The sequence below is a fragment of the Frieseomelitta varia genome, unplaced genomic scaffold, assembly GCF_011392965.1.
Source record: "Frieseomelitta varia isolate USP_RPSP 00005682 unplaced genomic scaffold, Fvar_1.2 scaffold_247, whole genome shotgun sequence".
Lineage (NCBI taxonomy): Eukaryota > Metazoa > Arthropoda > Insecta > Hymenoptera > Apidae > Frieseomelitta > Frieseomelitta varia.
Window position 1 is genome coordinate 1,357,244 of NW_025109976.1, and position 27,122 is coordinate 1,384,365.

The 27,122-nt window shown below is 39.1% G+C and overlaps 2 protein-coding genes across 2 annotated transcripts in view; one reads left to right on the plus strand and one right to left on the minus strand.

Annotated features, from left to right (window-relative positions):
• LOC122528188 overlaps positions 1-3,773 on the minus strand; it is a 57,721-nt gene extending 53,948 nt beyond the window's left edge. Inside the window, exon 1 of the mRNA XM_043653053.1 lies at positions 2,936-3,773. The gene's annotated coding sequence lies outside the window, so the exon portion shown is untranslated. The remainder of the gene's footprint in view (positions 1-2,935) is intronic.
• On the plus strand, positions 690-2,157 carry LOC122528231. Its single transcript, XM_043653151.1, has 2 exons — positions 690-1,182; positions 2,144-2,157. Exons 1-2 carry the CDS (start codon positions 690-692, stop codon positions 2,155-2,157), a joined length of 507 nt encoding a protein of 168 aa, XP_043509086.1.
• Positions 3,774-27,122: the final 23,349 nt, after the last annotated feature.

The following is a 27,122-nucleotide window of genomic DNA, read 5'->3' on the forward strand; positions in this document are numbered from 1 at the left end:
AAAGTTACGCTGGAATACTACGGTATTCCGGGTTATATAAAAAAAGTGTTCTATTCCCGCGTAACAGAGCCCCACTCTCAGAGAAAATGCGTCTCGAACGCAAGGAGTAGGCGGCGCAATTTCGTGACAAACTAATTGGTCAAAACGCAAAAACGGTTTAGCCAATTAGGGACGTCCGAAACGGGGACCGAGTTTTCCTCGGAGCGAAAAAGTTCCGAAGATGTAAGAGAACAAGTCGAGAGAACAAGTCGAGGAGCCAGAGAAAAGAACACGAGAGAAATTCGGGGCCGTCATCGAGTACGTATAAACTCTGCGATACGCCGCGAACGAAGTTCCGCGTCTGTTGTAAGAATAAGTAAAAGTGTTAACTAACAATACGAGTCCAAATCATTAAATCCTGCACTATACTCGCGAACATCTCCAAAGTATAACAGTAAAATATTCTATTTTATTCTACATCTTGTCCTCATTCATAAAAACATCTCTCCGGCGGCTGTAAAAGGCACGACGAGAGAAAGACCAGCAATGCGGGTAGCAACTATCGTTCACCGTCGCGCTGCGCCGTAACAGGATTTTATCGTGTAAGTGAATGTTAACCACGCTGGCCGTTTCTAGGCGTAGAAAGACTTCTTTGCCTACTCGGTAGGAGGCCACTCAAGGTTAAGGACCTGGTGACGATCCCAAAGTTGATGACGGATGCCCGTAAGGTCCCAAAGTTGATGACGGATGCCCGTAAGGTCCCAAAGTTGATGACGGATGCCCGTAAGGTCCCAAAATTGATGACAGATGACCGTAAGGTCCCAAAGTTGATGACGGATGCCCGTAAAGTCCCAAAGTTGATGACGGATGCCCGTAAGGTCCCAAAGTTGATGACGGATGCCCGTAAGGTCCCAAAGTTGATGACGGATGCCCGTAAGGCCCCAAAGTTGATGACGGATGGCCGTAAGGTCCCAAAGTTGATGACGGATGCCCGTAAGGTCCCAAAGTTGATGACGGATGGCCGTAAGGTCCCAAAGTTGATGACGGATGCCCGTAAGGTCCCAAAGTTGATGACGGATGGCCGTAAGGTCCCAAAGTTGATGACGGATGCCCGTAAGGTCCCAAAGTTGATGACGGATGGCCGTAAGGTCCCAAGGTTTATGACGGATGGCCGTAAACCAGAACCAGGGTACCCGGACAAAGGTAAGAACGAAGGATATATATATATGCCCCGAAGGAGGGGCACGGAGGAGCAGTCCGTCCACTTAAGTCGAACGTCGGAGTCGGTTTAGTGCGAAAATATACACTTTATCCTTAACGAGATTTGTAGAATCTTTGCTTACAATCGATAGACGATACATATACATCAGAGTAAGAAACGTTGATCTCTGGAGTTACATTGTGACATGCTTTGTTATAACGTTCATGCGAATGTTGCCGGTGATAATATCCCCGTCTATTGTCCGACTAGCCATTAGACGAAACACAATTCCAAAATCTGCATCCTGTGTGGTAATCTCCGTTCGCTGTATCAGCGGCTGTGAATTAATTAATAGGCGAAACTGGCAGGGCTCGCTCGCGAACGTTCATACGTTTGCCTTGTTACGGAAAGATTACGCGGCGGGCTGTGCTTCGAATCCAATGATAAGATTACACTGTGCACTGGGAACGCGTGTTTCTCTCGCGTAATTGATAAGAACCATCGCTCAGAGAAAGATATAGAGTGCGTATTAATTTCCGCGCAATCGTTCAAATTATCGGAGTACCTTTTTCGAGAGCTGGCAGCACACTCATTGCTAAAATGTTAAAGTAAAAATGGTCAACGAACGTTGAAGACGAGAATATAAAGGAAGATGAAATATATTATTGATGAATATGTTTCAAATATTTGATCAAATATTTCCTATCATCAAAAAGCAATAATTAAATTATTATTTATTTATTTATTTATTATTATAGTATTTATTTATTACTTATTTGTTATTAGCCATATCTAGTTATTTTAATCTTGGGATTTATAGTTTAATTCAATTTCATTATTAATTTCCACCACCTAAAAACGTAAAATGAAAAGTGAGATTGATCGCAGTAAAAATTGCAGTAATTGAACGTAAATTACAGCAGTTATTTATAGCTGTGTATCTGTGATATAACGATGTTTCAGTAATCAAAGAGTGAATGTAAATTATAAACGAAGTACGCAATCGCTCGTTTCCTTTTTAACAATTCTTCCGCAATTACAATTTCAAAGAGAAAAGTGTCCGGGATTCGATTTAATTGGAAATCAGCCGATCTCGAAATAACTTTGTGATCCCGACGGTGAATTTCGCTAATTGCGCACTGACTTTCAATGGTTTCCCCGGTAGCCGAGCGATCGCGGTCACGTAAAATCGAAACCTGGCAGGGCTACTAAACGCAATGGCCTATTAAATCTGCGGAACGTTACCCCTCTTAACCGGAGATTCGCAGCTTCCTGAATCCTTACAAAGGAAACATCCCCTATTTTCCACCCTTTGAGATCGCTCTTTCTCTTCGTTTCTGCTACGCTGCGGAATTAATTCACCAAACCAACAAATGAAAGAAACACGCATGAGCTCGATATATATATATGTATAGTCTACTAAAAATTTCAAAATGAGAAAACAACTGGAGTTTACGAGTTTCTCGAAGATTATGGATGATCCACGATCGTCCAAGAACCGTCTCTTAAAGATCAGACCAGATCTCTTCGAAGCGAAATTAATTCACAAATCAATGAATCGGAAAAATTGAATAAAATTTCAAGATCGAGAGGTAACAGTAACTTACGAGTTCGACGAAGATTGTGCTTGATTGACGATCCAAGAACCATCTCTCAAAGACGAAATCAAATCTCCTCGAAACGAAATCAATTCGCGAATCAGCGACGGATAATTCAATAAAGTTTCAAGACAGAGAAACAACAGAAGAAACTTACGAGTTTGTCGAAGACGACGGCTGGTTCTCGATCACCCGGGAACGATGCTCTTAAAGGTGCCAACGATCAGGATTCTCAGCTGCGGCTCGCAGAGGCAGCGTCGTCGCCGCGCCACTCGAAGAAGTTTCTCGTCCCGTCGAGCGGATTTTCATTTTAGATTTCTGCCGCGGGAGGAACGCCGACGCGTCGATCAGCCGGATGATCGTGCAACTTCTCGATCCATTTCTTCCGCTCGAAGCATCGGGCTCGAGCTTCATCGAACAAGAAACTTTCTCATCTTATTCTTCTTCGTGCTTCGATTCGATCCACCCGGCGCAGAGAGGGATTCTTCCTTGTTTCTCTTCAAAAACTTTGTCAACGTTTCCTCCAAATCCAGATCCAGAACTCGTTAATCACAAGCTACTCACCTCGTCCGACTTCAATCGAACGATCCTCTCTCGCTTCTCCTCAATCTACGATCGATGAACTGCCAAAAGCCACAAATTTCGTCGGTTTACCCTCTCGAGTCCGCTGGAAATCACCGGAACATACAGAGACACTTTCCGACCTCTTCAATTACGATCTTCTCTCGCCCTCTCCTCGATCGACGTTCCCCCTGATCCGTTTGGACGATCGATGAACTGCTCGGATCCACGGATTTCTTCAGTCTTTCCTCTCGAGTCCTCTCGAGTCCCCGGGACGACACACCGAGACGCCTCTGCTCGATGCTGGCAACTCGTGGCGAATCGGGGATCGTTCTCGTTCGTGTTCGGGGCACACGTGGAGCGAACGTGCGTACTACGTGCGTGGGTGGTAGCGTACTACTACTGAATTTTCACGCTCGCGAAAAGCCAATCTCGACTCATCCCCACTCGCGCCGCATCTGAGCGCCCTTCCAGCGCCCCTGGCTCGTCTTCGTGTCCCCTCTTGGCCGCTGCCGAGCTATAGCCCTCTCCTCCGCCTCCGAAACGAGTTTGCGCCCCTGTCAGACATCGCGTCTCCCTCCTTCACTTTCTCGCCCCAGCCTCCCTCCTTTCAACCCCGGCAACTTTCCCGATCCTCCACACTCGATCTGACCGCAGACAATGACACGATCACGATTCCGCCAAGGACCAAGGAGCATCGCTAATGGCCGCTTCCGAGGATCGTTTCGCTACCGCGAAGGCCAACACGAGGATCCAAAGTGCTCGTTCTCGTCTCATCGATTTTGTTTGTTGGAACAGAGGGATGAATGTGGAAGAATTTTTTTTTTGGGGTGGAAGTCCGGCGGAGTCGGATTTATCGGGTAATGTGGATGTTTCTTGGGTGAAGAAGGTTGATTGTCTCTCTTGTTTTTTTCCTCTTTTCTTTTCTTTTTTTTTTTTTTTTTNTTTTTTTGTCAAGCGAAAGTATTTTACACTGTAGCAATTTTTACTCTATATATTTTTTTTACACTGTAGCAATTTTTACTCTATATGTTTTTTTTTACACTGTAGCGAAAGTATTTTACACTGTAGCAATTTTTACTCTATATGTTTTTTTTTACACTGTAGCAATTTTTACTCTATATATATTTTTTTTTGTCAAGCGAAAGTATTTTACATTGTAGCAATTTTTACTCTATATATTACAACACTAAACATACCAACGCATAAAATTCTGTATTCTTTCGTTTGTTTAATTTTTGTTAAAAAAAAAAAGAAACTGAAAAATTCCTATTTTGTGCATTATTTCTTGCGTTAAATTGACAATTATTATTTTCCTTTCAGATCCAGATAGATTGCGATTAGGAGGAATTAGGTGTATAAACCGCCGGTACGTCTGAGAGATTTTTATATAACATTCAAGTCTGTATCGCGCGATCGTGTGAATTCAGAGAGTTCGTACAATATCATCTCCATCGTACTTTGCAAATCCGTAAAATTTGAAAATCAGCAACAACTCCTTATATACGATTTCTACAAATTTCTACCTTTCGTTTAGCTTCTTACAAATTCGCAAAATTTCGAAAGATATCGTCGAAATGTGTATTCATTGGCGAATGAAAAAGAAATTTATAGAAAAGTCGAAACCCTGAAATCCACACCCGACGGACGGACTTGCCCGAAGTGATTCATTGGCGCGGCCACGGTTTCAGTTCGTTGGCGCGTGTGCATTTATCGTCGCCGATTGCTCACCCCTACGCACGATAAATGTTTCATCTGTCTCGGCTGATCCCTTCGCTTCCGTTGCTCCGCGCTCTTCCCTCCAACGTGTATAATATTCTGGCTGGCTTTCTGTTCGCGGTAACGGCGAGGAACTCGGAGCCAAGGCGCCATCCAGTCTAGCCAAATAAAAGTTCGGTGTCGTCGTCTGGTCTCGCGAGCGAGTCCCTCGAATTCCGTGTATCAGCGGATAGGGAACTGCAGTGAATCTAACTTGGGTGAATGGCTTGCAACAGAATTCCTCCGGTGTGATCGTTGCTTAAAGCAGTGAGAAAAAAACGGGCTTGTGTTTTCGTCGTGGACTCGGAATATTCGAAAAGTTTAGCGATGTCGAGGATTTAGGATAAATAAGATCGAAGCATTGTTTCTGAGGCCAATGTTACGACCACGTAACACGTCTATTGTTTACAAGACAGATGAATTTAGAATTACGTTCTAAAAATTACGTAGTAAAAATCATTGATATTTTAGAAAAAGATGTCTCATTCACTTGTGAACAAATGTACGTATATCGAGAATAATTTCACGTAATATATTTCAGTTCTTACGTACATTCTGTTTCATTTTTTTGGTGGAAAACTGTGAAGGTATTCTTACGTCCGGTATTTGAATGACCGCATTTTTGTTACATCATAATATTTCAAAATTAATTTTAATTAGACCTTTCGTAGTATTTCAAACTTGATAATCGTCAATGATAAATTCCTATTTGTTCTGAATTTCGTAAATATAACATTTAAGAACACTTTTTTGACAAATTTAGCAGTTACGACTCGCGCGTGTCCTACTTTACGTCTGACAACTTCCTTGGAAACCTATTCCTTTCGTATCCCGGTGTTTCCTCGATTATCAAGACTCATTTGAAGACACCGTGGGTAAAAATTACCCTTGCTAATACTCCCTTCCTTCTCTCTGTTTCCCTTTGTTAGACATTGCCCTGTGTGGTAGACGCTGTTATCGACCTGTTTCACCTGTCAGCCTCCCCTTGGCTGTCGTGGCAGCATTGCTGAATTTTGATAAAACAAATCTCGGCTGTCGTGGACTCGTGGCGAACGATCGCGCGCGAGAACCCCGTATCTTCGAACGTCAGAATTTTTCTCTATCACGGCGGAGCATTTATTTTCTTCTCGCCTCAGTAAATTACACCTAGAGGAGGATCGTTTGTCGCCGTCCTCTTTTATCTTTTCGTTTCATTCCACTTGCCCGGCTCGTTTGTTTCAACATTCTACCGTCGACCTTCGAAGCTTCCGAGCCTCGATGCTGTCCGATGCTGTCGTTCTTTGCGTCGTTCCCATCCATCGGAAGGAAGATATCCTCTGCAAATACGGTTGAAACACAGGACTCGCGCTCGAGCAGCGTCGTCGATCGATGCGAGAGAAAACCCCGTTAACGCAACATTTCATTCGTAATTTCTTTCCCCGGTCCCATGGGCAACGTTGTCCGATTTCATTGAATTCTTATCATTGATACCGCGGGGCAAGGAATTCGAAGAATTTCCTCGATACTTTCTTTCGTCTCTCCTCCGTCCGGATTTCTACGGTTTTGTAAAATTTTCAGGGGGGGAAAACTGGGCGTATTTCATAGAGCGAAAAAAACTGTCTTCGCTGGAATTCTTTTCGCAGCGTGCTTCTCCATTGTACGTATTATAGATCCCACGATTTTATGAAGCTCGAGAAAATTGAAGTGTTTCACAACGTGAAATATATTATTTCTTCTTCTTTCTTCACATCGTGGAACTACTCTTTGTATCGTCTGTTTGAGTTTGTGATCCTCTGCGTCGTATCTGGTATTCGAACATACGATTTTTGCACTTTAAAAATGTAACAATTACGCTAATATTATGCAATTAATTCACATTATTTCACTGACTAGTCACGAAAAAGAGTTGAGAGAAAAGAATTGAGTCTTTTCTGTTTCTTTTTTCACATCGTAGAAACTTCTTTTTGCACCCCTTATTTGCAGTGGTTCTCTGAATTGTTCGAATACAATTTTTGCACCTTAAAAATGTAATAATTTACTGTTCGTTCTTTGTTAATATCGCGTAACTAATTTATATTATTTTTTTTATTTTTACATTTTTATCTTAAAAATGTAATAATTTACTGTTCGTTCTTTGTTGATATGGCGTAACTAATTTATATTATTTGATCATCGGTGGTGTCTGTCACGAAGAGAAGAGGCTCGAGAGAAAAAAAATCACAGTCTTCCCCAAGAGACTGTGATTTACTTGGTACGCGATAAGCTTATCGATGGACGACCTTATCACAGCTCGAGCCTGTGGAAAGTGCTCGGATCAATCTCCGATTGATTTCATTCAACTTCGACTCGACTTGGAATGTTTCAACACATCTTTGAGTAAACGAAGCGATTGATAACAGAGAAACTTAATTATCATGTCACTTCGTACGATTCAGTCGATTTTTTTGATTGATTTCTCAGCAATTTCTGATCGTATCTCGTAGTTAATCGAAATAAATGAGAATCTACCGGCGCTGATTGCAAATTACAAAATACTGTGAATAACGCAATAATTTCTAATTATACTAATTTCAATTTTATGTTATTTTCTCGGCACGCTTTAATTTAAATTCCTCTTTAGTATTTAATTTAAAATTCCTCGTTAATATTGATCGTTTCTACATTGCAATTGTCAATTCTACCTTTCAGCAGGTTCTGTTTGATTTTATCTTAAAAATTCCATGTAAATTGTAAAATACAGCGGGTGACGGAATAATTTCTAATTATGTCAATTGTCGTGAAGTTTCTCTTTCATTTATTATTATTGATCGTCTCTCTACGTTCCTTTTATCTTTCTAGTAGATATCAGCGATTTGAAGGAACTCAAGTAGAGTAGCTCAATGGAAAAGCATACTTGTTCGAAACACTAGGGATAACGTCCGGCGTTGATTGTCCAATTGGTCACAATAAATACAAAATACGTGACATTTACTCGCGTATATAGAATTCTAGGGATGCGCGACGTTCTCCCCAGTACGTTAATAAATTCGCGTGTGATGTCGAACGAGAAACCTCTTTCGAATTACAGTGAAAACGCTCCGTCTATGCAAACTCCATCTGTTTCGCAAAATTTAGTTAACGCTTGGTTAAATGAATTTTGTGTTATCTGGACGTAAACTCCCGTTATTACGTAAATCCATTAAATATCATAGGTAGCTCGGAAAATCCTATTATATGAACTGCTGTTACATGATCTGCTTGTTTCACGACAGATTCGTTTAAATGGCGTTCACTGTGTAGCACAGAGACAGAGTCCTGCGAAAAAATTGGCCAGTGATTATGGGACGTGATTCTAGATATCGAGAAATGATGATTGGCAATTGAATCACTGCTCCGGGTTCTAGAAAATTTAATGTCCTAGATTTTTGTAATTTAATTGCAATCACTATAGTTGCTTATAACACATTTGAGTATCAGCACTACAAAAATGGACTTTTATTATTTAAAGAAAAGAAATAAATGTTTAAAATTGCCAGTGGAGCTCTTCTTTGAGAATTTATTAAAAGATCGCGTGAAAAATACAGAAAATATCATTCGACGTTTATTTTTCAATCTGTGACCGACTTATTGTTAGCTTCGCACTGTATCGTTTCTAAAATCGTCAAAAGGACCTCTGAACTAAAAAATCGCAAAGTTCTGTTGAGAAAATCTGTCGAAAGATCGTGCAAGAAATGGTACACAGAACTACAGTCCTTTGACTCTCACTCGTCGAGCTATAAATGATTTAGTTCGAGTTCCATATTTTCCATATTTTCGAAATTAAAAGGAACTTCTAACAAAGAAAATCATCGGGGAATTCTACAAAGTCGCGAAGAGGAAACAGAACGGGAAGATGAAGATTAACTGAATTTTTCCTGGACCGAGGCGTGGAAAACCAGCGAAGCACGTCCGCGAAGACGGCGATACGCGCTTCTCAAGGACAAAAGGAGAAAATTAACAGGATTATCGGGTGTATATATATCGTGGTGTATATATATATATATCGAGATTAACAAGGGGAGGAAAACTCTCGGAGGGAGAAGAAACGGAAACACTGCGGCGAAATACTGCGTCATCGATTCATCGCGAATCGACAATCGCAAGCATCCGCGTTTTTCATCCGGACGGTGGATCGTCGACGACGCGTGTTACGCAATATCCGTGTAAATTTCATTATCGCCCGACGAAACGAGGATTGGATTTTCGTACGTACTGACGAGCGTCCAACAGCTCGCGATAAACATACGTGCGTATGAACATTCTGCTATTGTGACACACACATACACACACACACATATATATATATATCGCGGCGCGGATAATTTCTACTAATAAATTCAAACAGTTGACGTAGTTTCGATTAGTGGTACGAGTTGATAATGCGGCCCGCCCCCTGGCCGTTTAATCCAATTACGCCCTTTCGACCGTTTTCTATTCCGTTTTCACCAGAGAACATTTAATTACGTGCGGGAGGGAATGTTTAAATTAACGAATATTTTTAAATTTAGTAGGAATAATGTATGGTGACGGACTGATTAAATAAAGTGATAAAAGTGTTATGGTTTTCGTAGTGGCGTCGAGTTGGGAATCCTTTAATTTAAATTTATTTAATTTAAATTTATTGAAAGAGTGTAACAAATACGTGTGATTTTTCTTAAAAATTTAAACAATGTTCTTTAATATACATGATTTTCGGCCTTAAATCGCCAGAAGTCTTCAATTTTCATTCATCGATACTGTTCTCTCCCATTGATTATAAACATTTTTGTCAATTTATTTTATTATAATCATTTGTTTCTCAAGCGTTGAACATCAGTCAGACATTTCAAAGTTTATTCCATTACAATCGTTTTTCTTGAATATCAATCATGCGCTTACTTAATGCTATCAAAGAATTAACGAAAGATTAATAATCGTTAATGTTGGAATACAACGACTCGACCATCCAACAGTGTAAGGCTGGAAAATGGCTTTATGAGGGGCAAAGTTAATATCTGTTTTCTATCCTCTGCTCACTATTCTCTACAGTTACGAACAGGACCATGCCGAACAGAAAGTTCAGTTCTTTGCCAGTTCTTGCCGCGTGACTACCTCATTTTGTATCGCATATACTACTTGATTATTAATATTTCATTAAATAAAGACTTTAGTTTCTTTTCACACGGAAGTTTGTGTTATATTTTCGCTACATTTCCTACAGTTAATAATATCGTTCGTCTTTGGAGAAGCTCGTTCACTGAAAACAACGTACAGCAACTATACCTAGCTTCATTTTCCAAAAGTCACAAAGACACCAATCGCGGATTCTACGTTTCCTTCAATCTTCAATCGCTCGAATTAAATCGCGGACACTGACAAAGAAGCACGTACGGATCGTAGAGATCGCTGAATTACAATCGACGCTAACTAATAATAATTGCGTGGAAGAATTCAGCGAGGCGTGAACCGAAATGAAGGATCTATATCCGCCGGGAGAGCTCATCGACAGACACGAAGTTCGAGACGAAGAAATATATCGGAACATCGGAGATCTTCATATCAAGATCGTGTGCACACACAGGAACTGTCTATAAGTGCAACTAGAACGTATATATATATATAGACTGGGAAGAGAAGGCTGCTGCTCCCCAACGTAGTGGAGATAATTCGACGATGCTTTTGTGCCGGCGTAGGGGAGGGGAGAATGGCTATAAATTGAAGCAACCGATCGGAAAGAGAACGCCAGGGTGGATCAATGCCAGGAGTCTCGCGTTTCATCGAAAGATCCGAGCCTCGCGTCCCCCTTTTAATTTCATTCCTCATTGTCTCTCTCTTGCCCCCCCCCCCCCTCCCTGTCCAGCTCTCGAAAAATCGAGAGATTAACCGAGGCAATTTCGAGTTTCATCGTCGCGGTCCACGCTTCGCGTCTCCATTAGCGTGGAAATTCTATTCGACGAAAGCCCACGTGTCCCGAGTTGTCGACCGATTTTCCCTCTTGACGTTTGCTTGCGAGAAAACGTCGGGCGGACTGGAACTACCGGCGGCCAAAGTTAGTGTGATGTTTGCAGCAGAGAAATTAAGACGCAAGGAACTGGAAAAGATTTGTTTAAAGTGCACGAGCTTCTATCGTTATAAGTAAAAAATAAAAATAATGACAGAAGCGTTGACCTACGTGGTTTAAAATAAATGTAAACGAAGCTTAATTAATCGCTTGCGCTGGCAACTGATTGCGGACCATAACGAGCGACCATAAACCGTGTACAATAATTCGTCGCTTTCTTTTTCAACTCGTCGTTATGCTATCATTGGATAGAAATTATTGAGAAATTATTAATAAATTTATTGTTTGTTTTGCCTGGGTTATACTTAAATATACTTAAAACTAAGGAAAGTGTTGTAATTTTGTGACAAAAGGTTCTCGACGTGGCCACGTCATTCCAACGCAAGAGGTTAATTTAGGAATCAACAGATACTGAAAACTCCCAATATAAAAGCTGACAAAAGATATTTATCACTCATTAGGCTCTTACGCTATCACAACTCGCTTTTCGCTATAATACTTTTTAGATCTATACGCCACTCTCGATATAATTTCTCAGGCTTTCTCACCCCACGTATATTTTACTAAAAATCGCTCATCTAAAAATACACTGTTGCGAATTTGTAAAATTATGTCTGTGGAAGATTATGTAAACCGATCATTTTGACTGCTTTGCTAGTTCCAGTGTTAATATACGTCGTGCGATCGTGCATGATAAATTAACCGGAGCAAATTATTAGCAGCGTTTCTGACAGTAGAGAGGGTCTGATGGTCGAAGGGGAAGGATTGTTGGATTTTCAAAACCGCAGAACGTCGAGGGTGCAATTAGACGATCATCAGCTTCGTCCTACTTTTACATTCCTGTGCCAATATTGTGCATGAACGTCTCTTATCGTTTCGAACGATTTACGATAAATTTGCCTTTTAATCGTTTGTAAAATTAATGATCGTGTTTTGCGAAAAATAGTTTTCTTTAAAAATTGGAATCGAAATTTCAATGACTTTGTCGCTTAAATATTATTAGCTGCAGGTTGTCCTAAATTTAACGTGAAATTGATAATATCGTGTAGTTCAGGGTAACTTTTTAGGTTTAGAAATCCCATCGTCAGAATTCGACATCTGGTATGGTATCGCATATTAAATATAATCAAAATTATAATTAAATTTAGAATTGTAATTCAAATTGTCAAAATTACAATCAAAATCCACAGTTCGGTTGCTCGTGTATTAACTTATGTATAACCAACAAGCTACTACATTGTTGCGTTCGCTGTCAAAAAAGAAAAAAAAATCGCAGCATGATAAATCGCAACAGACGATTAAAATTATAAATTTATGGAAGCTGAAGTTGGGTTAATCAACGAGGAGGAAAGTTTTCATGGGAAATAATAATTCGAAACACTGGCTGGTGAAGACGTCGAAGGCCAGCGGGTCGATAAAATGGTGGTGGCGTGAAGGGGGTTTGAAAAAGGTGGAGAAAAAACAGGGGCAGAATTATCGGCGGGCAATAATTTAAAGGGTCGAAAGTCAGCGGCACGCGTGATCGATAAACAGGAACAGCCAGGCCCTCTCGTTTGTTTAAGCGATCCAACAGGGATGATAATTTCACGTCGATCCATTAAGTTAGTTAATTAACCGTGCGTGTTTCGCCGCGGCGATCGCTTAACGAGTTGCTGCTTCGTTGATCGATTCATTAATTCGTCGAGTCTGCCCGGATAAGCCGGACCACCGGAGGAACCGTCATCGATTGGAAAGTTCTCTAATCCGTGGTACATTCGCGAGATAAATTGATAGAGCATGACCCAACAGCAACTTTTTCAGAACTATGAGATAACGTGAAGTAAGCAAGAGTATTTGTAATAAATTTACAAATCTGTTATATATACATATTTATTATTCGATGCAGCGCAATGTATTCATAATTTGTAAATCTTTATAAATTTATACGATCGCTCGAAATCGGTTTCAACACATATTTAATTAGGTACATACGTATCTGTGGATGTAGTAAACTTTTCACTCCCGATAGATCTTGGCAAGTCTCTGGATAATCAGCGCTGTTCGGTCTTACCGAACACAATGAGGGTCAAAATGTGATGCGACAAATAAATTCACCGAGCCAGGGACAATAAATTCCTGTCTTGTAACTTTTTCTGCGGCAGGGACCTCCCGCGACCGTATTTCATATTTCAAACTGACATTTCCGTATTGTAGTCATATTTGACTCTTAATTCCAGGGCTTGATGAGTTTCTTTATCGCATCGGTCCCCACCATAAACAGGACACTAATAAACCGGCAGGACACGGAAGATAGAACCGTTAGTTCCAAGAAGCAATTGTCAAATTTACTTCTTGGAACTGACCCTGAAAATGTTTGGAAAAGTCCACCTTTCCGATCACAGGATCGGAAAGGAAACAAAGAGGGCTCGGATATATAAAAGCCGACTCCGAAACAAAATATAACAGTCTTATTCTCACTTTCATATCAGCAAGAAAACCTCCCGCGTGTCTGCCGGTTCGCGTCCCCAAACCCAGTGCATTCCAAGGTAAGAACAATTTAGAGAACAAAAGAAAAAATACTCTTGTTTTTTTTTCTAATCTTACGTTCAGTGCTCAATATATTTCTGTGAGTGAATATTCAAAAAATTGTTAGTCGTAGGATTCAATTCACACTCTTTAATCAATATCACAAATCAAACTTTACCTTGAACTAGCTGCACTTCATTAACGTTGAAGGCAGCGAGCCACCGATCGACTCGTACGTCAAAGAAAAGAAAATACGTAGAACTAGATCGGCACGCTACAAGCGCTTTGTGGTCTTTTATGAATTTTCTTCAAGTTCTCCTAAAAGGAGAAAATTACATAAAATTATATAATATATTATTAATATAAAATATATTTAATGTATATAATATATAATTATATAATATATTATTAATATATAATATATTTTCGTATATTATATATACGAAAATTATATAAAACGACGTTTATTTTAGATAAAGATAAAGGTATTCGAATGCAAGACATTTGTCTATTATTTAAATAGGTTTGAGACTTTTATTTTATTTCGATACAGAGATAAACATTTTATTTTACAATTTGATCGAGCTATTCAAAAACCACACTCGTATTACTTCGTCATCCAAAGACTGTAAAAAAAAAAAAAAATGAATCAGAATTTGCAATTATTTGTGGACGAACTTGCAGGGCATTAATCTGAAACTAGACTTCAAAATTCCCAGCATCATTTTTATTCAGTCCTCAGTGAAGAGTTCTAAACGAATGAAACGTTTCCATAGAGAGAAGGATCCACAAACACACTCGACGTACGCGCGCACATACTCGTATACTTTCGAAAGTTTACACGCGGCAATCTAGCATCCTCGAGCTTGTTTTTCAAGCGTAATTCCATCCTAGGTGGAAACGGAACGCTTCCTCCCTCCCTGTTTGTCAAAAAAAAAAAGAAATTATCTCTTATCTCTCGCAGACGTATTAAATAACACCTGGTGAGACATCACCGACACCCGGGCGATAACTCTCTTCGATGAAGGATTTAATAAACGTCACGATGGCCGGATACATTGGCGTCTCCGTGGGAATTATAAATTTCCACGTCTGGCTGTCAGGGTCGATACGTTCGAGCATCGATAGAACGAAGAGCAATATACATCGGCGTGTCTCGCTGTGTTACGAACGTCGTGCACCACCACCACGAGCAACAACGTGTCGGGTTCTTATCCCGGATCCCGTGTTCACGAAACGGAAGGAGTCGACGCGACGACGGAATAGGGAAACGTATCTGGGACGATCCGCGATATTCGTCTTTTATCCATGCGAGGCGACCGAGAGAAATATCGAGGGATCCCTCTCTGAAAGAGAGCCTAAAGGAAAGAGTCGGGTCCCGACTTTGGCTAATCATTTTTCATCGACGCCCTGCCCTCCCCCAGATTCTTTCACACGAGGAACATAAATTTTCACTTCCAACGCACAGTTTTTTTTTCTTCTTCTTCTTTCTTTTTTCAATGGAAGAGAATCTGTGAAATATTCAGCCGCACGGAAAGAAATGAAATGTAAATTTGAGACACTCTCGTCTCTGGTTTTGAAAATGTTCTTATTCGTAAGAAATGAAGTTTATTCTAGAATTTCACCCATCGGAATATCTCAGATTAACTCTTTCGGTCTCTGAATCTTTCACCCATAAAAATTTTTTCGATGAAGTAAGATTTAATATTTTCGAGTCTCGAGTCTCTGCGGTGTTTGTGATACTCTGATTGAGACAGCGAGAAGATGTTTGTTAGTTCTGTGACTGTCGATGAAGTTCAGGCAATGTTGGCAAAATGTCAGAGCAGTCTCTCGGAAGCTGACAGCTTACAGCCGGAAACCTCGGGCCAGTATTAACTGTAAGACTGTGGAAGCTTCAGAGATCTGGTTTCTACGAAGCCGTAAACTGTCAGGGCCGATTCACGACAAAGAAATTATTATTTATTCAACCACGGCGAAATAATTAAAAAAAAAAAAAAAAAGCAATCGACTCTGGAAGAACTTGGAGAATGTCTCTCGGAGAATTTTCAGAAATCGTGTCATAAATTAACAGCGTGACATAAAGGGAGGAAAAATCTTTTATCTCTTACGAGCTAGAAACTTGTGGGAAATAATCGGAAAAAAAACAAGCTGATTTCCCAGAAAATATTCACAGGGAAATATAATTTCTCAGGAATTCCAAGAATTTATATTAGAAATTAGAAGTACGTTCTAACGAAGGGAACATAAGTCCGACGAGTCTCAAGTGACTTGACAAATTCATATATCGTACGACAACGAAGGAAGAAAAGAAAGAACGGTTAGCCGAAGGTGGCGAAAACGAAACAAAGGTGGTATGCATATGCACGATACACGCACATTTTTGCGCAACAGGTGGCCATCAGTTGCAAGAAGCGATCGAGTTAAAAGATTCGTTTGAACAACCCGGTGTTCTCGATATTTAACAACTCGATGATACACACCGGCTTGATTAAACTCGGCTCGATGATACAGTTCCTTTCATTCTTCGATTTCATTTCGAAACTGTTTAAACGAAAGACGATGAAAGTATAATTAGGAGGTTGGGAAATCCGGGCTACGAAATTCCTTTAAAACTGATATCTTTGGTCGTTAGGAACAGGGCGATTTCCAATTCAATTTCCTTTCCTTCGCGAACGTTACTCTCCTCGTGCACTAATGAACAAGGTACTTAGGGAATGAGATTGTCCAAAACAATTGGAAAAATCCTGAAGGTTGTACTTGGATTGGTAGGTATAGAGTGTCCGAAAATAAAACACGTATATGTACATTTATCACCATTGGGAAATTTTACAAGTATACTAAGTATATTTGTTTCACAATTATAGTTTGTATAGCAAAGAAACCGCAAAGTGACAATTGAATCATAAAATGCATACGCGATTTAAAGATTGCATTATCTATGATAAATACTGAATGTTGAAATTGGCTCAAGTGATCCAAAACTCACGAGTCCGATACTATATCGTATATAATATATAATATACAGTAATATAAAATATAATATATAATATACAGTAATATAAAATATAATATATAATATGCAGTAATATAAAATATAATATATAATATACAGTAATATAAAATATAATATATAGTATACAGTAATATAATATATAATATATAGTATAAAATATAATATTATATACAGTATAATATATAAAATATAATATATAGTATACAGTAATATAAAATATAATATATAGTATACAATAATATAAAATATAATATATAGTATACAATAATATGAAATATAATGTATAATATACAATAATATAAAAAATAATATATAATATGCAATAATATAAAAAATAATATATAATATGCAATAATATAAAATATAATATATAATATACAATAATATAAAAAATAATATATAATATACAATAATATAAAATATAATATATAATATACAATAATATAAAAATACATAATTTTGGATAAAGCAGGTACGCAAAGATTCATATTGGACACCCGGTGTACAAAGAATTGAAAGACGCTGGGCGAATATGCAAAAAAGCGAGCTTCCGTGCCGCTTTATTATATCAAGTTGCGGCCTTGGTAGCCGGAATAAGGAGTGCTCGCGACTTGAAATGCAAATTCGAATGGATACGCCGACGTTTACGAGATCAACGAACGATGCTGGCTAACTTAACAGCATAAAATTGAACGACGCTCGGCGTAACTCGTTGAAGACACTTTTTAGCTCTCGGGCTTTTCGTTGTTGAATTAAAACGTGCGTATAAATTCACCTACATAAATTCATTTCCTTCTCGAATCTCCTTGTCATGATAACAGTTCGCAACACACCTCTTCGAGCAAACTTTTAATCTGCCAGCGTGACGATTAAAATGTACTTGCTCATATGTTTCGAAACACGCATAATTTCGTTAACAATGTGATGACTTTCGCAAGTTAAAACTGCAAAGATATTTTTTGCAAATGTATATTTAACAGAAAATTAGCTGTACAAATCAACGTGACAAGTGAAAGATGCGTCAGTGAATACTCAGATTTAGAAAGAATTGAAATATATTGCGAGGAATATAACTATGATAGAATTTTTCAACATTCCGAGTCACAAGCATTTTAAAATTTTTTTTTTCAAACGTGAATCAAATATTATCGTGACAATTAACTCTATACTAACTCAAACTTGAAAATGCTTTCTACAACACACGCGCAGAGAGTATGTTCATGAAAATTTTTTATAGGTCGAACACTTTCTTGAACAACTATTGGAAGAAACTTGCACGAAACTGTAATCTATTATCGCGAACGTCCGGAAGAAAATTCGAGCGCGATAAAGTCGCTCCGGAAAACGTCGCGTCGGGGAAATGGTCGGAAAGGTCGTGTTATTATAGGACCGAATCCTTCCTGAGCCCCGGAAATTACGACGTCTACACACTTGGCAAAAGGAGATTTGGTCTATATACCAGCCAACGTCTCCTGATATTCTCCCTTGCCCCCTTTAAGGTTCAACTTTGCCGAGAAAATTTTTTATTCGAGCTGAACGACCCCCACGACCCGTGAGAGAATCATTTCGAAATTTTATACCGTCGACTGCGTATTAAAACTTCACCCTGCCGTGACAAATTTATGTAAAAAACCGAGGGAAAGCGACAGTGTGATTTCCCCCCTGTTCCTCTGGAACGCGAGGAAACGCCTGGTGAAAAAAACTGAGGTTAAAATTGAGTTGAAAATGGAGATTCAATCTACGGTGAACGGGCGAGTCGATGTAACGTCTGATAATTGGTCAAGAATTTTTACCTGGATTTTCCTAATTTTCTGACAATTTTATTTTTAAACTGTTTTATCGATGTTATTGTCAATTGATTTTAATTATTCTAAAATTCTCTAGTCTCTGAATTTTCTGACGATTTCGTTTTAAAAATTGTTTCGTCGACCTTTAGTCTGGCTTTAGTTGTTCGAAAATTCCCTAAAAGAAATTGTAGAAATTAATCGCCGGTGACTGTTGTTTCGCAGTGAAGATATTAAGAAACGTAATTTATCCTCGTGACACGGGGATGACGATCTCTACGATCGTCGAGGATCGAACGCCATGATCGAAGGTTTCGTGTCGTCCACGTGGAAACGAGGGATCGAAACGAAGGTAACGCCGGGGACGTTAATTGGTCGTTTGTTACTTTTCCCTTCGGGGCAGAGGCTGGATATTCGAAGCCGGTTGGCCATGATATCGGAAAACAATCAAAAGTCTCGCTCATGCCACCCTCAAATCACCCCCAACTCCACAATCATCCCTTTCACGCGCAATCTCGTAATGCCGACGGCGTAGCCAAGTTCCAACCTCCCCTCTTCCCCGATGTACGAGGTCAGTCTCTCGTGACCTCAGGTTAATTCCGATCGTAATTTCCACCCCCTCTATATTTTCACCGTTTTTTCCGATTTACTCGAGGCGTTCGTGCGTCGTCGCAACGTGTTATTAAAAAGAAGAATTCTTACTCGCTGAATTAGACCTCGAACGTTTGATTTTTTTTATAAATAGTAAGTTTTTCTATGAAAAGTTAAGTAATATATAAGTATGAAATGTTAAGTAATATATAAGTATGAGAAGTTAAGTAATATGTAAGTATGAAAAGTTGAGTAATATATTAGTAACATGTAAGTATGAAAAGTTAAGTAATATATAAGTAATATATAAGTAACATGTAAGTATGAAAAGTTAAGTAATATATAAGTAACATGTAAGTATGAAAAGTTAAATAATATATAAGTAATATGTAAGTATGAAAAGTTAAGTAATATATAAGTAATATGTGAGTATGAAAAGTTAAGGACTTACTTTAATCGATAAATTGGAAAATTAATAAATCGCGAAATTGCAAGACCCAGAGAATTGAAAATTGAGAAACTACGAAATTTGGAAATCGGAGTTGTCGAGAGGAAAAAATATTTTCGAGTTTTTTTTTTTTAAGTTGTCGGTTCTGAAGGGATTCGAATTTTTCTTTGAGCGGTGGAAGAGGGAACGAATTCTGGCAATCTCTTGTACCAGAGCGAGTCGGTGTAAGAAGCTGGAATTTTAACGTTTCGACACTCTTTTCGGCACAAAGTTCTGATCGAAGCGAAGTTTCTTTATTGAAAATTCTCCTAACTAGTGTCAAAACGTCCTCGAGATCCTTGGAACAGAAATTGGAGAGAAACTGAAAGAATGTCCAATCTCGAACTTACATTCTTACAATCTGAATGATCAAATAGACAGTGATATTTAAAAGTAATAAATTTTGAAAAATTATAAATATTAAATATTAAAAATCATTTTTAAGGTGGTAAATATCTCGAGAATATTCGCGCAACTATTTCAATGCATCGAGGATCAAATTTTCTCTTGCGTAATATCTTCAGCTTGTTAGCCGTTATAAATATTCGAGATTGCATGAAACGACATTCCCTTGAAAAATTCGCTGAAATTACCGTGTTATTTGATAGATAATTCTGGTGATTTTGGACAAAGTCGTTGAGAATCGTGCTCGATTGTCTGGAAAATTACGACAGAGGGCAGAAAGATAGACATACGTATCAATGTTGTCTTGCACGAAGACGGTCCTAACGTTGTTGAGAGAAAAGAAGAGAGAGAAGATGCCCAAATGGTTTTCTTTCTTTCCCTCCTTCAAATCGAGCACCGAGTAACATCGAGAGCTTAAAGCTTGAATCACAAAAAGCGTTTCTTGCCACCGGCCACTCTTCCCTGTCGTTTGCTTTTTCAGCTTTAAAAATCGACGTTATATACGTACACGTGTATTCTAAAGAACAGAGAAAACGAGATCCCTGTGATACTCATTACACAGCGTAGGTAGAGAAATTGCATTATAAATATAGTTGGATGATTGCAGATATTTCCAAGATTCATCCAAGATTGCTGAAATTCTTCAGGAGCATCGAATCTTTTACCATGTATATATATTTAATCGTTAGATCGTGAATTTTAATGAAATTTCAAAGTTCAAACCAAGCGCAAAATATACCAGCGTAATACGGGAGATGATTCAAAATAATCGAGGTACAGCGTTTTCGCGAAACAATTTCTAATCGAGCATGGCGTAATTAGAAATTATTGAGATCTCAAGTTGCACACGCTAATATTGATCCGGCTGCAAGGAGGGTATTCCAAACGTGCCTCGACACATGCATGTTGCTTCTCTTGCAGCCTTAATTTGTGTATTCCTCCCTAATCGTGTATGCCACGTCTCAGCTTCGGCATTAACCGAAGGCAACTTAATTCACCGATGAAAATCTATCCTTGCACCTGCTATCGCACTTCTATTCAAGGAGTCAAACTTGAATCGCAATCTAACTTGACTTTGGTTATTGACGAACCGCAATTCCGTATCTAAAAACCGAACGAACTCGATCGGTTCGGATCGGTTTTAACCAGTTTTAATCGATTTTAACCAATTTTAACTGATTTCATTAGTTTTTCACCAGTTTTATCTGGTTTCGACCGATTTTAACTAATTTTTTATTCCATTTTAACCAATTTTATTCCAGTTTTATTTAATTCTAACCGATTTTAACCGGTTTTATCTAATACTAACCGGTTTTAACCGGTTTTATCCTGTTTTACATCCGGTTCTGTTTGGTCACAACTGGCTCGAACCGGGTTTATCCGATTTTATCCAGTTTTAACCAGCCCTAACCGCTCCTCTTTCTCCGTGTATCTTCTCTCTTCCGATTCACCGCGGCGACTGCCGCGAAATTTATCCTTTTTTAAGTGGCACGTGCCAACAAACTGGGATCCTCTTGCGAACACCCTTTGAGCAGAACGTGTTTGAAAATTCAAGCGGCCAGACGAGCGGAAGGAAAAAGGGAAAAAAGAGATTTCTCCCTTCGCGTCGAGGTTACTGGACCCGTGACGCGTGTATTCTGGAATATCTTTCTGATTTCTTCCCCTTTCTTCCATCCGGATATTTCCTGTCTCCGAGTTTTGTTCTCGCTGGAAGGGAGTTGTCGGGTGATTTTGTTGGACCGATTTATTTCCACCAGAGAGAGTGGAATTGTTGATTAAGACGAGCGACGGAGGTTCCAGATGGCTGGTAGACGAGACAGGGATTGTAGAAACGAGCGATCGTGGTAAACAATCTGCTCGATCGAGAGAAAGGTAACGAGTGGCTCGAGAGTGGTAGAACAACGTTCGATCGCCTAACTTTCGAATTTGTAGAATAATTCAGACGAAAATATAATATAAAATAGTTCACTGATATTATTCGAATATAGTTTTCGGTGACCCTTTGTGAATAATATAATGTTACAAGTGCAGCGAATAAAACATTCTGAAATGTTGCCAATCGTCTCTCATTGATAAAACTACGAAATGCTTCATCGTGTTAATGAGATTTCAAAATGTTTCCCCGTGGATACGTCCAAGAAATTCTTCCAGGGTAAGGAAGTCCGAGAATTTTCGTAAATGCTGCATATCGTTTCGACGACGAAACGATATATTTTGCATAAGTGACGAAAGCGAGAAGTTGAAGTTAATAACGTTCTCGAAGTGTCGCGAATTTCAGCCAATTCGAATAATTGACGATTAATTAATTTCTACGACGACTGATTCATCGACGAAGATGAGGACAGAGCGTTGTGGCCATTGTTACAGTAGCTTCGTCAGAGACGAGTGGAAAGTTGTTACATCCACGTCGTTCGTGGAATTACCTCCTTGATTTAGCATCGCGGGAAATGCGCTTCCGCGCTATAATGGCCCCCCGATAAATTTCCAGCCTTATGAGTATTAAAGTAAATAGCGCCTGCGGGACAATTACACATCCTGTAAGCGCAGTAAACGACCGAAAAATTTCGCTTGATCGCAGATTAAAAAAAGAGAAAAGAAAAAAAAAAAACACGAAAGCTCCGTTTCTACGAAATATACATATATTCAGCTTGTTACGCGCTGAACCGTGCTGCAACTTGTATCAATAGGGTTTTAAATGGATCGATGGTCGTTGGGAGTCGTCTGGCGGATTTCCCATCAATTGTCTTTGAATTTTCTTGAAGAGAAAGCTAACGAGCAGCGCGTCAAGCCGAGAAGTTTATTTGTTCCGTTTGAATCTTTGCTTGAAACTGCTCGAGTTTACAATTATTTTGTAGAAATTTCTCACTCGCGAGAAAAAGGAATGACAAAAAGTTACGAGCGATTCGTTTTGCGTATATCTCGGAAAAAGTTAATCCATTACGAATGGGTAGCCATTTTAAAGCTTCGCGAGATCACGATGGGGAAAAAAGCGTATTTTCGAAGCGCAACCGCGCGAGAGGAAATTCTTCGAAATGTGTCGTCCCGCGGCAAAATAATTTTCACGATTTCAGTTGAATTTCACTAGTAAGTGACTGAGAAATTCTTCAAACTCAGGCTCTGAACATTAAATTTAACCAATTAAAATTTCACCGATACGATCGTGAAATTATAAATTCAAGATTATATTTTACCAATATGTTTCGTGCAAAAACGTCTGATGAATATATCAGCGAAAGATAGATAGCTTTGCGAAGATACGAGCCACGTTATTGCAGTTCTGAAACGTCGATTAAAACAAAGAGAAACGAAGATCGGGAGAGAAATTTCAGAGCGTGAGGAAATTCTTCGGAATTCGTCTGTTTGAGGAGCAATGCGTATTTTTGCAGAATTTTAACTAAATTTCACGGCGAGAAGAACCGGTGTTTGGGCTATGGCAAACACGCAGGTGTGGCACACGCGGACAAACGCGGCGATGCAATATGCCTGTGGCTTGGGTGTTTACCGAGCTCTCGGCGATGGCACTTGCAACTGGAACTCGTTTCGTGTTTCTAGATACTGTCGCGTACAACTGCTAGCGGCTGGATGTGCGCGACTTGGCGTGTGACGCTGAACAGAGCGGAGCGGAGAGGAAAAATGCAACAACGACCATGCACGGTGTTGTAGCTACGTTTCGTTTTTGTCCGGACAAATCCCGGCCAACGCGCGGCATCGGCGGAAAAATAAACGCGGGGGAAACGCGTTCATACGTCGCTCGAGATTCGTGGAAACGGAGGATAAATGATAGTGTCGATCGAGGACCGTGAAATTATTGCCAGTTAGACGGGGAGTATTATCGTCGATCCTCAAATAAACGGAACGATTCCGAGGAATAGATTTGTGATTGATTTTGCCCGATGTTGCGAGGAAAATTGCGAATACTCGGAACGACAAAAATTCCAGGAACAGGTTGAAAGTCAATCGACGAATCTTCCGCGTATAAATAAAATTCTAATCGTAAAAATTCAGCTGTTTTCGAGATGAAAGAAGCTGGGAATTGATCTCGTTGCGCCTGCGTGCATTCGAAAATTAGAAATTACAATTATAATTACAATTACAATTACAACACTGGACAAGTAAAATAAAGTTTGGAAGGTACGAATGTCTAATTTTTAATTTACGTGGCTTCGTAGAGAATCAAGATATAAAGGCAAGACTTTCTACCAAAGATTCTTCGTTCTCCGACTGAGAAACTAGATTTCAAGAATGAAATCGCGCCGCGAACGTGACGTTCTTTCCGCCCAGATTTTCGTGAGCCCGTGATCCACGATCGTCAGTGGATTATGCATCGTTGTTACCGTAGACGCGCAATCCCATCGACCGTCGTAACCTGTGATCCATGTACATATGCGCCTCGAATCTTGTAAATACCTTGCACACGTGTGGCCTTCGTTTACTCGCGATACACGGAATGTATCCGTATGCTTGTACGACGTATGCACACCGTTGCTAATCAACGTACGTTCCCACGTTGAAGTTACACACGAGCAAAGACGGAAGTTGCAGCGTTCACGTATATATTATACGGGGTGTCCATAAAGTCTCTTTACAATTTCAAAAATTTATTACAAAGGCAAATGAAAAGACAGATAAGTGGAAGTTATTACAAAATGAGACATAAATATTGAAGTTTCTTCTGCCTCATTTAATACACCTCTATGATGTACTTCGTACCGTCTTGATGTGCTTCGTGCACATATAGAGGTGTATTAAATGAGGCACAAAGAACTTAAATATATCGTCTCATTTTATAATAATTTCCATTTGTCTGTCTTTTCATTTGCCTTTGTAATAAATTTTTGAAATTGTAAAGAGACTTTATGGATACCCTGTATATATAGATTGATGAAACGTACGTGCACGCGTGCATGCGCTGGAAGTTAGAAAAGATTTTAAAGATTCGCAACGCGTCACCTCGATTCAAAGGCGTCTCGAATCTCGTCTTCGAACGAATCATATCTTCGAACGTGACGTACGAGACTCGCGTCAGAGTGTAGAACTCTTTCGGTGATTTTTATGGCGGAGAAATACTTTGAAAAGCAACGAATAAAATTTTAAAGAAATTAGAACTCTTTCTCGCACTTTTCCTGGAATTATTTGAAAAGTTCTTTCCAGACATTGAGTCGCGAACTACACTGAGAACGGCGAAATCTTTCGTCAGCGTACATTTCTCAGAAAGTATAATGAAATAATCGAAACACTGAATTGTACACGTTAAACCAATATTATCCATTTATTTGTATTTTTGCATTGAATTATTAGTTCACGTACTAAAAATTTCATAACTTGAAGCTTTATTTCATGATGTCTCTAATAATCAAGTGAAGTATGGTAGAATTCGAAACATGGGTCAATATATAATCCTACATCACATTTCTCGCATTCGATTTTATGGTTTTTACATACTACATATTTGTGTTTTTAAGTGATTAATTTATTATTATACATCTTTTCATTTTAAGGGTATTAAATGATACAACTGTAAAATAATCACGTTTAAATAATATATGACTAACGGAAGATGTAATTGTTGAATTAGAATTCACTTACGTCTGATCCAATATTTTTTTTTCAATTATTGTCAATTATTGCCAAGGAATTAATTTCCAAAATATTGGTGTTTGAGATGAAAAGATCTCGTTGATCGGAGATCATTAATCCCTCTTACTCGCAGTGGCTTTATCCAGTTATGCTTCAGACTTAAAAAATTTTCAACAACATGTTGCAATAACTCGCTGTTTAACCACGTTTAACCTGATAATAGAAGATGAAAATTAAATGCTTCAAACTTCCCGCGATTAACCTAATTAATCGACGATGGTTGAAATGACAATAGTTAACGGCAGACACGCTCGAAAAGTACGCGGAACAGTTGCCGGATCCGGAGCGTTTTACATTTTGTATAATCAGCTTACGCGAGCAGCGTGGCGTTGCGTGTTCAGCGACGATATCGACGTTAACGGGGCGCATTTTCCACGCTTAATAGCCGCGGTGCGATTCACGGATATTATGCGCCGTGTACCGATTAATCGAGCCTGGATTTTTTGTCTTTTCACTTTTTTGCTCGCGCATCCATGCTCTCGCCCCCTCCCCTCCCACCGTTTCAAACCGTCCCGATATCAAATCGATATTGCTGTCTCTGCGAAAAAAATCCACGCCCGCTCGAGACTCTCCTCTCTCTCTCTCTCCCTCTCTCTCTCATCGCTCGACTGGCAGTGTTTTTCTTCACGAAAGCGTAATTAAATTTATCCCGTATCTCTCGCGAGGAAATAGTTGTCAAACATGATCAATACTCACGTAAAGTTTCTAATCGCTTCCACGAGAGATCGCGGAGACAGAGCAGCACAGTCGCTGAGACCTGGATAAACAGCTAATGCACCGCGGTGCATCGAGCAAGTAGAATGGTTAAATTGGAGCTTTGGCAAACAGACGTCCGTGCTTCGTGAGACGGAAATATTCCGTGGTGACGTTGTTCCCGCTCAACATTTTGCGTTGTGCTCAAACGGGTAGTTGTGCTCGGCGGTTGAGAAAATTCCTCTGAAATAATTCGAGAAACGAAATATAACGAAAAATTGCTGGCGATGGGGAAAGCAGAGGAGAGAACACGTGGAGAAGACGTGATAAATTTGTTCTTGATGATTCTCTGATTTTCCAAATATTTTAGGAAGAATATTTTATAATCGGAGATACAAACCTTAAGAAACACACGGTTAAAATAATAATCGACACAAAATATAGCAATTAAATAACATAGCAATGTAACAAATAATTAACGTTTATTAACAAATTAACAAATCAACAAATCAACAAATCAAAAAATCAACAAACCAACAAACCAACTAATCAACCATCCAACAAACCAACAAATCAAAAAATCAATAAATCAATAAATCAACAAATCAACTAATCAACCATCCAACAAACCAACAAATCAAAAAATCAATAAATCAACAAATCAATAAACCAAAAAATCAACAAACCAACAAATCAACCAACCAAGAAACCAAGAAACTAACAAATCAACAAATCAACCAACCAACCAATCAACGAACCAACAAACTAACCAACCAACTAATCAACCAACCAGCCAATCAACAAACCAACAAATCAAAAAATCAACAAATTAACAAATCAACAAATTAACAAATCAAAAAATCAACAAATCAA

What these genes read in the sequence shown, in the direction of transcription:
- LOC122528231 (XM_043653151.1), top strand. Translation starts at nt 690, where the DNA reads ATGACGGATGCCCGTAAGGTCCCAAAGTTGATGACGGATGCCCGTAAG.